The sequence below is a fragment of the Myotis davidii genome, unplaced genomic scaffold (genome assembly GCF_000327345.1).
Source record: "Myotis davidii unplaced genomic scaffold, ASM32734v1 scaffold736, whole genome shotgun sequence".
NCBI classification, from domain to species: Eukaryota; Metazoa; Chordata; class Mammalia; order Chiroptera; family Vespertilionidae; genus Myotis; species Myotis davidii.
The window spans coordinates 286,954-301,519 of NW_006287431.1; the positions used below are offsets into that span (position 1 = coordinate 286,954).

The window sequence follows — 14,566 nt, forward strand, 5'->3', positions numbered from 1 at the left end:
CCAGCTCCTTGCTCGCCGGCTCCAGCGGCAGCGCCGCCGTCTGCGCCTGCAGCTCTCCCACCTCTCGGTACCACTCCTCCACCTGCGACTCCATGGACTGTGGGAACAGGGCAGCGTCATGGGCCCCGCTCTCCCTGTGGCCCTGCGGGGGCTCTCCAACACCGTGACAGTGACAGCAAAGCCCTCGCTGCGCCCACCAGTCCACTCGGCCCTTGCCCAAGTCCCTCCGAAGCCTGCCCTCCTCTCTGACCTGCACCCCGCTTGGCTAGTTCCTGCCTCAGGGCCGTTGCCTTTGCTATCCCCTCTGCCGCGCAGGCACTTCCTTGTCAATTAGAGTTCAGATCAAATATTCCCTCTCCAAGAGGCTCACTTGACCCCTTGGACTAAAGCCGTCCATTAATTTTTTTAGTTCTCAGAAAAACCTTCACGGTTGATGGTATCCCTGTTTTACGGAGGAGAGAACTGGGGCCCGGAGAAGTTAGGTAATCTGTCCAAAGAATCAACATTTCCAAATTGCAAAAATAAATACAAAATTCTAGCGACTTAAATGGTTGGTGTGATATAAGATAGGTACAAAGTGCAAAAGCAGAGAATTCATCGATTTTATAGAAGCCATTTCAAATCTCCAAGGAAAAGATGGATTATTCAACAAATGGTCATGGGCCAACTGGCTAACCAAGTTAGCTGGATCTCTTCCTCACTCTCTCTGCTGAGAACAATTCCAGATGGATTAAGTGGAATAAGTAAACCCACAAGGTAAATGGAATAAGAAAACCTGGGCAAATGGTTTTATAATCTTGAGATGGAGAAAATCTTTCCAAGCACAGAAACCATAAAGGGAAAGATTTACAAATTTGGCCACATAAAATCCTTTCACATCAACCAAAGTTTCTAGATGTAGTTAAAGGCAAATGACAAACTGGAAAAATATTTAATATGTATTAAAGCAAGGAATTACTGTCTTTAATAATCAAAGAATTCCCCTTTAAACTACTCCCTTTGTTTCCACAGCACTGAATTGGGTAACTGTTTTTATTTGTAGGTTTTGTTCTGTTTTTGTTTTGCATATATATATATATTTATATTTATATATTGATTTCAGAGAGGGGGAGAGAGATAGAAACATCAATGATGAGAATCATTGATCGGCTGCCTCCTGCACGCCCCCTACTGGGGATGGAGCCTGCAACCCGGGCATGTGCCCTTGACTGGAATCAAACCCGGAACCCGTCAGTCCCCACTGAGCCAAACCTGCTAGGGCTTGTTTTGCTTTTCAACCCTATTCTTTTTTTTTCTTCTTCTAATCTTTATTGTTGAAAGTATTACGTAAGTCCCCTTTCCCTCCCATTGACCCTTCTATCCACTCCCCGCCCCTCCCTAGGCCTTCACTACTCTATTGTCTGTGTCTATGGGTTATGTATATATGCATACAAGTAATTTGGTTAATCTATTCCTACCTACCCACCCACCCACGAGGTTTACTAGTAATCTCTTCACACCCACCCACCAGGTTTTTTACTGGTCTCCTCTTCCAGAATGTGAGTTTCATGAGGGCAGAGGCTGTGTCAATTCACCTCTGTATTCCCGAGTTCCTAGAACAGTGCCTGACACATAGAAATCCTTCAACTGTGATTTGTTCAAGGTACAAATGAATGACAACAACAAGGAAATACCACCCAGGAGAGAAATGGGCATCATATGTGAAGAGGCAACACACAGAAGAAAAAATAAATGCATGAAAAGATGCCTAGTCTCACTAGTGAGCAGAAAAATACAAATTAAACAAGGTATCCTTTTCTATTCATCAGATTGCCAAAGGGGGAAAAAAATTAAAAGGTCAATAACATCTAGTGTTGACAAAGATGCAGGGAGATAGCACACTCAGCCACATGGGCAGTGGTGTAAATGAATAGAGCCTTTTTGAAGGGCAATTTGGCAGGTCCTATCAGAATGCAAACTGTGTCAAAATGCTTTGATCCAGCACCTGTATATCTGATTCTAGGACTATATCTAAAGAAGTACTGGCACACATGCACAAAGATGTCTGTCCAAGGATCTCATCGTAGCAGAATTTATAATGGGAAAAATAGGAAACAACCTCAATGTCCATTAGGAGTGAAATGGTTAAACAAATCCATAACAGTATTGAATGATAGTCAAGACTTACTGTCAAGAGGAAAAGCAATTTTCAACATACATTTTAATATATATTTGTAGTGGATTGCACATGCATAAAAATTCCCTGGAATAGCCCACTTGGTATGGCTCAGTGGTTGAACATTGACCTATGAACCAGGAGGTCATGGTTCCATTCTCAGTCAGGTCACACGCCTGGGCTGTGGGCTTGATCCCCAGTAGGGGGCATGCACGAGGCAGCCAATCAATGATTCTCATCATTGATGTTTCTGTCTCTCCCTTTCCCTTCCTCTCTGAAATCAATAAAAATATTAAAGAAAAAGACTTTCCTGCAATAAACAAGAATTAATAACAGATGGTACCTATTCTGGGGATGGGAATGTAGTGAATGGGAATGAAGATGAAGTAGAGACTTCTCACAGGGTTTTTATATGTTTTTTCCTCCCTTATTCTTACCCAAGGATATGTTTATTGATGAGAGAGAGAGATGGGGGGAAGGGAGAGAAAAAGAGAGGGGGGGGAAGGAAGAGATTTTATAGAAACATGGATGTAAGAAACATTGATTGGTTGCCTCTCATAAGTGCCCTGACTGGGGATGAAACCCAAAAACTAGGTCTGTACCCTGAGTGGAATCGAACCCACAACCTTTTGGTGTATGGGACAACGCTCCAATCAACTGAGCACCTGACCAGGGCTATATGTGTTTTTGTTGTTAATATTCACCCGAGCATATTTTTTCCATTGATTTTTAGAGAGACAAACTTCTATGTGAGTGATACACATGGATTGGTTGCTTCCCACACATGCCCTGACCAGGGCTGGGGATCAAGCCTGCAACCAAGGTATGTGCCCTTGACTGGAATCGAACCTGGGACCCTTCAGTCTGCAGGCTGACACTCGATGCACTGAGCCAAACCAGCTAAGGCAGTTTTTTGATGTCTGAAACATAAAATATATTTATTTAAAATTTTTAATTAAACATGAAAAACAAAATAAAAACATTAAAAATCCACATAGATAAAATTTGTAAATGCTAGAAAGAGGTCAAAAAGGGTGCACACCAAATAATAATTGAGGTTCTCTTTGGGGTGTGAGACTGGGAGGTATACTGAAGGGAGGCTTTGTTTCATGGAAGACTTGTAGGTTAGTAAGATCTTTTAATCAAAGTAATATGCACATATGACTGTGTGATTCTAAACAGATGGGGGGAAGCTAGAAAAGAAAACAAAATAACAATGAATTAAGTGGTAACAGATTAGGGCAAAAGACTGTAAGCCAGAGCTTAAAACTTAAGAACCACGTGAAGATTTTTGCTCTAAGGTTCTTTAGTGCAGAGCTGTTGGTTTTGCCTCCTCACCACCCATCCCTTCCTTCCTTCCCAGCACCTCAAACCCCACTCTCAGGTCCTGAGCTTCTTGGGCAACTAATAAAATCTACAGGGCCAAGGGTGACCACATGACCCAAGCCTGGCCAACCAGACACTGAAATCACCCTGGCCATGGGATTGGGTTATGCGACCTATGCTGGGCCGATGAAAACCCCCTGGCTTCCAGGAGAGCTGATGAAATCCAGTGGGTCCAAGAATGGTCATGTGACTCAGGCCTGCCAATGAGAATACTGAATCACCAGGGCCACAAGGGTTGGGTAAAAGATGGCATGTGACCTAAAACTGGCCAATGAAAACTCTTTCCACTTTTGTTGGGAAAGTGTGTGAGCTCAGAAGGGGTGCTCTCTTTCCTACGGGGTTCCTGAGCTGATAGGATGTAGACCTGCCACACGGCGGGCCATCTTGCCACGACGGGGGAAACAGGCTCCCAACAATGAGGCCAGCGCAGAGGGAAGCAGGGTGCGGAAGCTGAAACAGAGATGCCTGAGGACATCATTTGAGAAACTGACCCAGCCGTGCCAGAGCTGCACGCCTTCTGAATCTTTCAGCACGGGCGCCAACATACCCTTCTTAGCCTAAGTCAATTTGCGTTTAAGACCTATGAACTGCACCACAGAGTCCCAGCTGATACAGTTCATATTCCGTAAGGGTCATAAAATGAGTGAAAATCAAACTATAACAAGTCAAAACCATCTAAGATGGAAATTTTTAAAAGGCTTCATCATAAGCTACAGAAATCAAAGAAAAATAAAATAGGAACCCCAAAAACCTTTTTTGCTAGGAAAATGAAAATGAGAATCCAGGAAACTCTTAAATACAGTCTGAGATGTTAACATTATAAGTTCCCATTAAATGAAAACCCGTCCACAACCTCCAGCAAGTGACCGTATGACCTAAGATGGAATGATCCAGACACTGACACTTTCCTACTTCCACGAACATGCCACGTATTTTGAACACCCATTAATGTATATCCTTTCCTGCAAACATTGGCAAAGAATGCAGAAGCACACTGGTCATTATACACACAAAACGATGGCCAGCCTCCTTCCATGTTCAGGGCAAAGCAAATTAGAATAACGACACGACAGTTATCTGTCACTCTCCAGATTAGCAGAAATGAAAAAGCTTGCCAATGCCTACTGGTGGTGACTGCAGGGAAGATGGATGCTGCTGGTCGCCCTGCAGGTGTCCCACTGCCTTTTCAGGAGGGTGTTAGCAATAGCTACCTCTAATGCACGGACCTTTTGGCCCCGGAGTGTCACTTTAAGGACCATTTTCTCCAGAAACACTTGCATGTGGGCTCAATTACGTACAGACAGAGAAGTCTGTTGCAGGACTATTAATGCAGGCAGATTGGAAACAGCCCAAAGATCTCTCAACAGAAGGCTGGTTGAAGACAGACTGCCCGACTGGCCCATGGAATACCATGCAACAATTTCAAAGGATGGTATAGCCATCGATTTTGTGACAAGAAAGGATACCGAGGGTATTTTGTCAAGTGAAACGGCAAGCTTCAGCATGGTGTGTGTGCCATAGGTGTGTGTGTGTGCACAGGATATTTCTGGGAGGATAGGGAAGAAACTGTTGAGAGCAGTTACACCCCTGGAGAGTGTGACTGTGTGTGTGGAGGGGAAGGAGGACTTTTTCCTTTTCACCCTCCTGCTTGAAGTTCTTACCATGACAGCAGTAACAGGTAACACATCCTGATGCTCGCTCCATGCCAGGCTCTGCTCTAAGCACTAGACAAGGAACAACCCATGGATTTCTCACAATAGGGTGTTCGGTCAGGAAGGCGGGGCGGGGACGATGGTTTTGTTCACAGGTGGATCCCAGAGCCTGGCACTGTGCCTACACATAGTAGGTCTCTGCAGATGTGTGTTGGCTTCGTTTGACTAGTCACCCTACTGTGTGCTTCTCTTAGCCGGGTAGCATTAACGATTAACATTAAAAAAAGTAAACTGGCTTTAAACATGAAAACCAGAGGAGCCATGAAGTACTGATACAGCCCACAACATGGATGGCTTTTGAGAACACTGTTAAGGGAAAGAAGCCAGACCCAAGGCAACACATGTTGTATGCCTCCACTCACGTGAAATGTGCAAAATGGACAGGGGTCTGGAGGCAGAAAGTAGATCAGTAGAGGGAGCTGATGGGCACAGGGATTCTTTATGGGGTGATGAAAATATTCTGGAATTAGTGGTGAGTGTTGCTCAACTTTGCAAATGCACTAAAAACTACTGAACTGCTCACTTTAAAAGTGTGCACTTTATGGTATGGAATCAGATATCAGCTTTATAAAAAAGAAAAAAAATTTAAGACAGAAGAAGAAGAAGGAGGAGGAGGAGGAGGAGCGGGGGTAGGGGTGGAGGGAGGAGGAGGAGAAGGAGGAGAAGGGGGAAGCTCAGAAGAAAAGCCTATTTCCAAAAAAGCCTGAGGCGCCGGCTGGTAGTGACACAGCCAGTCCTGACCCCAGATCAACCTGATTCCTACTCAGATCCACCTTGCTGCCTTCCCATTTACCAGAGAGGGAAACTGAGGCTCACAGAGGAGCCGTCCCTGGTCCCGAGTAAAAACTGCCAGACCAAAATTTGATCCCAGGATTCTGTGACCACAAAACTCTAGAGGTTCTCCATCTCTCTGCTTCTTTGTAAGTGGGGACCTTGAGGCTCACAAAAGTGGAGTCACTAGCCCTTGGTCACATGGTAGTGGAACGGGCTGCGGAGCTCCCGAACCTGGCCTGCTCCCCAGGGCCTAGGCCAAGCATGTCAAACTTGAGGCCAGCAGGCCACATGCCAAAGGAGGCACGCAGTCTGCCGGCCAGCTGCGAGTTTGACATGCTCGCCCTAGACCATGCTGAGCTAGATGAAGAAATGTGGCGCACAAGAATGAAAGCCGGGGAGGAAGGTGTTTCCTTGGCTAGAGAAGGAGCCATGCTTAGGGTGGAGGGTGGTAGAGAGTCCCCAGGGACTCAGCCCAGCAGCTGCAAAGCCTCCAGCACATTTCCCTGGCTGGACGCTCAGATGGCGGGTCAGTGTTTCCCCCCAAAGCAGGAGCCAGGGGCTGAGCCAGACCAGCTGGCCGGGCCCCTGAGGACTGGGAAAGTGGGGGCTTGGGACGCCACCATCTGGCCCCTCAGCCAGAAGGACAGTTGGGCAGGAGGTGCTGAGAGAGGACTCTGGGTCACATGGCCTAGACGTGGGAGGTGGGGTCTGCTGCAGCGGCTGAGGTGGGGACAGGGGGAGGACACGGTGATAAGAGAGATCAGGGAGAGAAGCCGAGATGGGAGAGACAGCAACAGAGAGAAGCAGTCACAGGAGAACTGGGGGAACAAGACAGAGAGAGAGGGAGAGGGAGAGAGGGAGCTGGAGAGAGGGAGGGAGGGAGGGAGGGAGGGAACCGAGCCCAGAGAAAGGCTGAGGGGAGACGGATCATTCACACATCCACCCGCCTCCAGCGGGAGCCAGCACCTCCCCAGCCCAACCTGGCCCTGTAGCCTGAGCGGTGGAGCAGCCAGGATATGTGTCCAGCTGGGCCACCCTCTCCCTCCTGCATAAAGCCCAGTATCTGTGCTCTCCAGAGGGCCCCAGGGGACAACGGGCTTTGGGAGGCCCCTCCCCTACCCAGCTGGGCTCCATCTGGGGACCTTGGCCACTGAGTCACTCCTGCCTCAGCTCAGGCTCCCTCTGCTGGGGAAAAAGGTCCGGCGTCCTCTGCTGGGGAAAAAGGTCCGGCGTCCTCTGCTGGCGCCACTGCCCAAGGCTCTGTGACCTGGAGCGCCAGCCTCCTACCACCTCCACCCCCCACCCCGCTTTGTCTCCGGCTCGCCCTTAAACAATGGGGACCCCACTTCACGGTCTCCAGGGCTTGGTGGGGCTAACCGCACCCCATGGGTAGGGAAGAGCTGGCTAGGAGGCCCCAAATCCTTCCTCTGAAAACTGAATGGCCAAAAAGAGAGACAAGGATGCCCAAGCTCACCAGGGCCCCAGGCCCCCCCCCCCCCAAATGCAAACACCACAGTGAGATGTTTCCCGGCCTTGAGAAGGGGAAATATCTAAGGGTCTGACACCAGGCATGGGCCAGCTGGAAGGAAGCAGGAACTCCTGGTTACCATCACCTGAGCAGGCAGCTTGGGACGATGAAGTGAAGTGAAGGCGGCTCTAACTTTGGGCGCTATGTTAATGCTTCATATCATCACCCCCCAAACACATTTACAAACAGCGGCACAGACAGGGAAATGCCCGCATGGAATACAACAGAAACAAATGAAACAACTCCTTCACATAATCATATAACCACTGTGAACATGAAGAGATAACTAACCCCAATAACTTCTGAACACAGTATAGTGGTATCTCCTCTGGCTGAAGACAATTAAAATGTAAAAGCCGGTAAACAAATACCGAATCCTAGATTTGTTGGGTCAGCAATCCTGAAACCACTGTCTGCAGTGTGTCCTGTAATCTTCATAATGTCCATAGAAGGTCAGTACTGCTGTCATGCCCATTTTACTGAAGAACACACTGAGGCACAGAGAAGTAATTCCCAGGGTAAGTCACAGAGCCAGGGCTTCTCACCAGGCGGCCAAGCTCCAGCATCCATGGCCTCGACCGTGATGCTGCCTCCACAGTCCTGCTGTCAAGGAGTGGCTTAGCAGTGGGGTCCGCCCGTGGCACAGAGGAGGCACTTGAGGCTCAGAGCAAGAGGCAAAGCCACTTGCCTACCATCACATAGCTGGTAAGTGGCCTAAACCCAGATCTGCCTGAGTCCTGAGCTTGTGCCTTTACCCACCACAGTAAGCGGCCTGGGAAGAGTTAGTCATCACGGTGAGGCCACTCATCACCCCAGTAATAGCTGCTGCTGGGCTGGCTGTCTTCGTTTGCCACTCCTGACCCACCAGCAAGCTTCTCCACCCTGCTCTGTGCCCCAGGGGGCTGACCTGTACACATCCTACCCTCTGGCTTCCAGGTGGGGTGGGGCCCAGTGCAAAATGAAAATGCAAGGCCCCTAGTTCAAATACCATTCAGAGCTTTAAGACAGCGACAGCAAGCATGTAACCAGGTGTGGGACCCTGTGGGAGTGCATGCGCCCATGAAGGAGGCCCTGGTTGGGCACAAGCAGGAGATGGATGGAGAGAGCAGAGAGAAGCCGGGATATCATTTTCCGGCTCCTCCCTGCAGCAGTGCCAAGGGCTGGCTGCCATTCCTGGCCAAGGGCCCCAGCTCCCGCTTGGCTCTCCCCTCCCTTTCCTCCCCTGCCCTCTTCAGGGAGGTAAAGTCTCCAGCTTGAACCCCACCCTGCTCACACTCTCTGTGGCCTCCCCATGCCCTGCCCACACCTTTGTCAAGACCCCTGTCAGGACCCTCCTCAAAGTGACCTCAGTGGAGCACGCTTCTGTTCCAGGTTGGGAACCTGAGAGTCACAGACCCCATTTCTTGGGAGTTCACCACATCCCAGTGCACAACCTCGCCTGCTCTGGGAGGCCCTGATGTAGTTCTGCCTGAACGTGATGACAGAGGCTCAGAGAGGGATGGAACATGTGCCCTGCCTGGGGTTTGAACCCAAGCCTTCGGCCTCCTTCCCTCCCCACACTTTCCTTACTCGGCCCCTGGCTGCTGGTACTGCCAGCTCCCTCCACTGTCTGACCATCTAGCCACCACTTGTCTCTGCCGATATTCTGGGCGATCCCTCAGAGCAGACTTGGGGCTGAGTCATCCCCATGGGTCCACTGCCTGTCCAGCCCAGGGAGTCCAGCTCAGGCAATGATCAATTTTTCAGGGGCCAGTGAGAGGGTCACCTTCCCTGCTGTGGTCTGGGAGTATCAAGGGAGGAGGGTGGATGAGAACTAAGCACGGCCCTGAATGGCCATGGACAGCCCTTCCCTGATAGGGCTGCTGGGAGGAAGGGGTATCCGTGCCTGGCATGGAAGTACATCAGAGGTTCCCAGTGTGCTCTGGGGACTCCCGAGGACCCCGAGATCCTTGTAAGAGGTCTGCAAGGTAACAACTCTTTTAATTAAAACACTAAGGTGTAATTTGCCTTCAGTTCTCTCCCGAGTGTAGAACCAGGTTTTGCAGGCCCATGCAGCCCGTGCCCCTAGAGCAGAAGGAATGCAGCACAGGTGACAATCCAGTGCTTCCATTAAGCAGGACACAAAAGAGAGCTGCAGCACGGAAAGCAATGCCAGTCTTCTGACTACATTTTCTTTTGTTTTGAAAATATAGTTATTCCCTTTTTTAAAAATATATTTTTTATTGATTTCAGAGGAGAGGGAGAGATAGAAACATCAATGATGAGAGAAAATTATTGATTGGCTGCCTCCTGCATGCCCCCTACTGGGGATTGAGCCTGCAAACCAGCTATCTGCCCTTGACCAGAATGGAACCTGGGACCCTTCAGTCTGCAGGCTGATGCTCTATCCCCTGAGCCAAACCAGCTAGGGCTAGTTATTCTTCTTTTTTTTTTTTTTTTAAACATATTTTATTGGTTTTTCACAGAGAGGAAGAGAGAGAGATAGAGAGTTAGAAACATCGATGAGAGAGAAACATCGATCAGCCGCCTCCTGCACACTCCCCACTGGGGAACTGCCCGCAACCCAGGTACATGCCCTTGACCGGAACCGAACCTGGGACCCTTCAGTCCGCAGGCCGACGCTCCATCCACTGAGCCAAACCGGTTTTGGCTAGTTATTCTTCTTAAAAGAAGACTTTTGGGTTAATGCTTTTGAGTTTATCATTGCTATTTTTAAATAAATCAATAATTTAAGTATATCTGTTTTAATTTTTAATGTAGTAAATATCAAGTAGGTATAATCCATACAAACAAAAGCTCTTTGGGGATCTCAATGACTTATGGGAGGTAGCAGTGTCCTGGAGACCAAGGTATTTGAGACTCACTGGTGCATATAAATCAATGACACCACTAGCATCGTATTCAGATGTTGTCTCTTCGCGCCTTTGCCTGTCTCCCCCACCAGATTGTGAGCCCCGTGAGGGCAGCGATTTTGTCAGTTTTGCCTGCTGCTATGTTCCAGCACCTAGAAAAGCCTCTGGATACAGTAGGTGCTCAATAAAGATTTGCTGCATGGATAAATAATTATATACTAATTGGCATCGTTATACTTTTGAGTCAACTTTTTCTGCCAGACCCTATGCCAAGCACTTCATAAGCATAACCATCCAGAAGGTGGACCCTAAGGAGTGTGAAGGCTATAGGGACCTGGGTTTAATCCAGCCTCTGCCACTTGCTACCCTGGGCCAGTAAGTTCACTTCCCAGAGCCGCGGTTTCTCTTCAGTCATGGCCAGGCAGAGTTCCTGGCATGCAAAGGCAGGAGCTGGCACACCTTAGGAGGTGAGAGGCAACACCTACAGTTGCACCTCCTGCCACTTACGTCACGTGGTCAGATACTGAGCGTCCACCAGCTGTGTCTGTTCTCTAAGCCCCCATTTGGCAGGGAAGACCCTGGCCAGCTGTGTCCTTGGGCCTGGTGCTCTCCCTCCTGTGCTTGCTTCCCCATTGGTAAGTGGGGGATATGCTAGTACCACTCTCTTAGGGCTGGTGGGAGGTGTCAGTGAGAGCTCGGCTGGGAGGCTGGGAGAGGAAGCACGGCACAGACGTCATGATTGCTCTGTGCACAGCCAGTCCCCTCCCTCTGGGCCTTGGCTTCGCGATCCAGGAAGCGGGAGTCCGGGTCTTGTGAAACCCTCGGTGTACCAGTTATTCGCCCACTGCTTCTTGGCTCTGAATCCTTTCTCTCCCCTTTGTACTCCACGCCCTAGGGGTCCTAGCTGCTTCCAACACTTACTACCAGCTGGATGTGCACAGTATTCCCTTTCTGTTCCCAGTTCTTCTAACACGATTGAAAGAAGTCCCTGTCTTAAATCCCCTCTGTTTGAAGTACCTCGAGCGAAGTCTAACCCAGCGCAGGCCGCACGGTGGCACAGAAAGCGCCCAAGGGTCAGCCAGGCCCTACCTGCAGCTTCTTCAGCTGGCTGTTGACGGTGGCCAGGTCCCCCCCAGGGTCCACGTCTTGCAGCTGGCTTTCCATGTGAAGGAGCTTCTTGTCCAGCTCGGCAAAGCTCTGCACCAGCTGGTCGGCCTTGCTGGCCTCAAAGAGCTGCCGAGCCTTGGCCTGGGTGGTGCTCTCCAGCTCGGCCCAGCACTGCCGGATCTCGCCCAGCTTCTTGCGCACGGAGGCCGCCAGCTCCGGCTTCTCCTGCATCAGCTGCTGGCCCTCCTGCCCCGGACAGTGGGAGTCAGGCAGGGAGGGGGAGGGGTGGGTGGGGGGAAGGGACAGGAAAATATGGGGGGAACAGGACGGGATGCAGGGAGAGATGTGGAGAGAGCAGGAAGGAGTTGGAGACACACAGAGACAGACATGAGGGGTGGATGTAGAGATAGGTGAAGGGATTAAAGAAGCCAAGTTGTGGGAAGAGAGACAAGGAGAAAGACAGACAGGCAGATAGACAGATAGACAGAAGCGTGGGGAGGGATACAGAGAGGCACAGAGACATGGGAGCAGACAGACAGTCATAAAGTGATAGCCACAAAGACATTCCCATAAGTTCAGAAACATGGGTAGAGGGCCATTAAAAAGACAAGAGAGAGAGAGGGAGAACTTCCATTAAACTCAAAGTCAAGAAGAGTGGCTTTGCCATGTGCCACCATTTAGGGGGCACCTATGGCCACTTAAGAGTTTAAGCCCCTCCTGGGTGTCTCCGTTTGAGTCAGAAGAGTGGGGATACCCAGGGCTGCAGGTCTAGGGGTTCAGCCAGAGTAGAGGTTAGTTTTGGGGGTTGAGCCTTGGGGCAAAAATCTGCGTGGGTCCCACCAAGACTGAAGTCAAACTCCAATATATGTTGTCCTAGAGCCGTGGTTGGCAAACTGCGGCTCGCAAGCCACATGCGGCTCTTTGGCCCCTTGCGTGCGGCTCTTCCTCAGGCTCTCAAAAGAAATTCCAATCGTTGTACTGTTGATATTTGGCTCTGTTGACTAATGAGTTTGCAGACCACTGGCCTAGAGCATATTAAAAATAACAATACCAGAGCAATTACAGCTCCTGGGTGCCTGGCTTTGTGTTCAGCACTTTATGTGCACAAGAGCCCAGAGAAGTAGCGATATTCATTATTTTCTTATTTTTAAAGCAGAGCCAACTGAGGCTCAAAGAGATTACCACAATTCCCCAACACACAGCTGGTAACAGGCACACAGACACAGTTAGAACCCAGGGTTGTAGGAATGCAAAGTCCACTGTAACCCTAGCTCCCTAGGGCTGCCCCAGCCTGTCTACTTGATGCTCTATCCTAGATGCTCCAAAAGGTGTGGAAGGAAGCCTGCTGGGGGAGGCTGCAGGAAAGGGGAAACGCAGGGGTGGGCAAAAGTAGGTTTGTAGCTGTGAGTATGTGGTTTTTCTTCTTGTATTATTATTTCTTTATTCATTATTTTATTATTTATTTGTATTATTTGTCTTGTTATTGTTATTATTTTGTATCAATTATGAGTTATCCTCTAGGTAAATAAAGCTATTGTAGCAACCATAACCTGCATGTCTTTTTCCCTAGGAACAAATGTAAACCTACTTTTGCCCTCCCTAATTTTTAAAAGCTAGGAGGGTATGGGCACCATTCAGAAGAGAAGCTGCCATTTTACAAATGGGCGATCAAGGCTCAAAGAGGTTACGTGAATTGCTCAAGACCACATAGCTAGAAGCAAACATGGCAATGATCTGAACCAGTTCACAGGTGTGACAGCAGCAGGCTGGTGGTGAGAAGTGGGCTTCCTGGAGGCCTTTGGCGCCTGGCACAGGAAGAGGGGCCTTCTGCATCCTCACCCTCTCGATCTTCTCCAGCCACTCTTTATTCTGAGCCAGCTCGGCCATGAATGCCTGGTGCCGGAGCCATCTCTTATGCAGCTTGTGACCATCTTCCCGTGTGCCATCGCGAGCCATCAGCATCTTCTCATGGATCCAGCCATCCAGCTGTGGACAGGAGGAGGGGCTCAGTTGGTTCTCCCAACCTGGCATAATTCTCATCCCCTCCAGAAGTCCCAAGTTGAGGGCCAGGACTGCTAGGTTTGGGGCAGGGGAATAAGGGATGGAAAATTTTTGCAAGTGAAGCTTTTATATGCATGTGTGTGGCGGGGGTGGGAGGGAGGGAGGATGAAAGGGTCCCCAGAACGCCCCATTCCTCATCCCCCTTGTCCTCAGGGCAGCCCTTCCCCATAAGTCCTAAGCCCCAAGGCAGGGCTCCTGAGCCAGTCAGCCTTGTCCCACTCATGCCCAAGTCCTCCAAGCTAATTTAGCTCATTTTCAACTCAGCCCCCAGAGCCTCCCCCCCACCAACAGCAACATTTAGAGCCTTTGATTCAGTCTCAACCACCTCCAATAAGGACCAGTTCAAGATCCCAACCCCCTCCTCAGGGTATCAAACGAAGCCTCCATACCTAGCTCTCCCCCGCCCCCCAATATGACCAGCTGAATCGCAAAACAATCTCCCAACTGGTGCTAAGTCTAGTTCCCTCCAAACTAGCCCTCCAGTCTGGGGTAGACCCATCCCCCACAGCTCATATCCAGCCTCCTTAATGAGCCCACAGGACTCCTTACATCCAGCCATGAGGATCTAATCCAAGACCACAGTTCTCCCAAATCATAACCAGTCCTAGCCCCCTATCAAAGTCAACCCCAATGCAAGCTCCCCAAATGAATCTACCCTAAAAGCTAGGCTCAGACTCCCCAACATGGACTAGATAGAACCTCCCCAGACAGCTAGCTCCCTAACTAATGGCAGTTTTAGTCTCCCCACTCACCAACAAAACCAGTCATTCAAAATGCAAGGACTGAGTGGGCCCCTCTCACTACCCGAGCAGGACCAATCACAAGGGTGCTTTCTGAGCCCCCAAATAAGACTTGTGCCCTAAGTCCCAACCTCCCCACTCATGACCAAACCTGGCACCTGAGAATGTTTGCTCCTCCCCCTTCTCCACCTCCCCCTAGTCACAAGATCCTCCTCCTCCCTCCTGCCAAAAAAAAAAAAAAAAAAAAAAAA

General features: G+C 49.6%; 1 protein-coding gene across 1 annotated transcript in view; it reads right to left on the bottom strand.

The window, feature by feature from the left end:
* Positions 1-14,566, bottom strand: part of SPTBN4 (spectrin beta, non-erythrocytic 4) — a 75,984-nt gene that overhangs the window by 17,698 nt on the left and 43,720 nt on the right. The window contains 3 exon segments of the mRNA XM_015560940.1: positions 6-97; positions 11,497-11,760; positions 13,354-13,500. Of these exon segments, the coding sequence (XP_015416426.1) occupies positions 6-97; positions 11,497-11,760; positions 13,354-13,500 (503 nt within the window).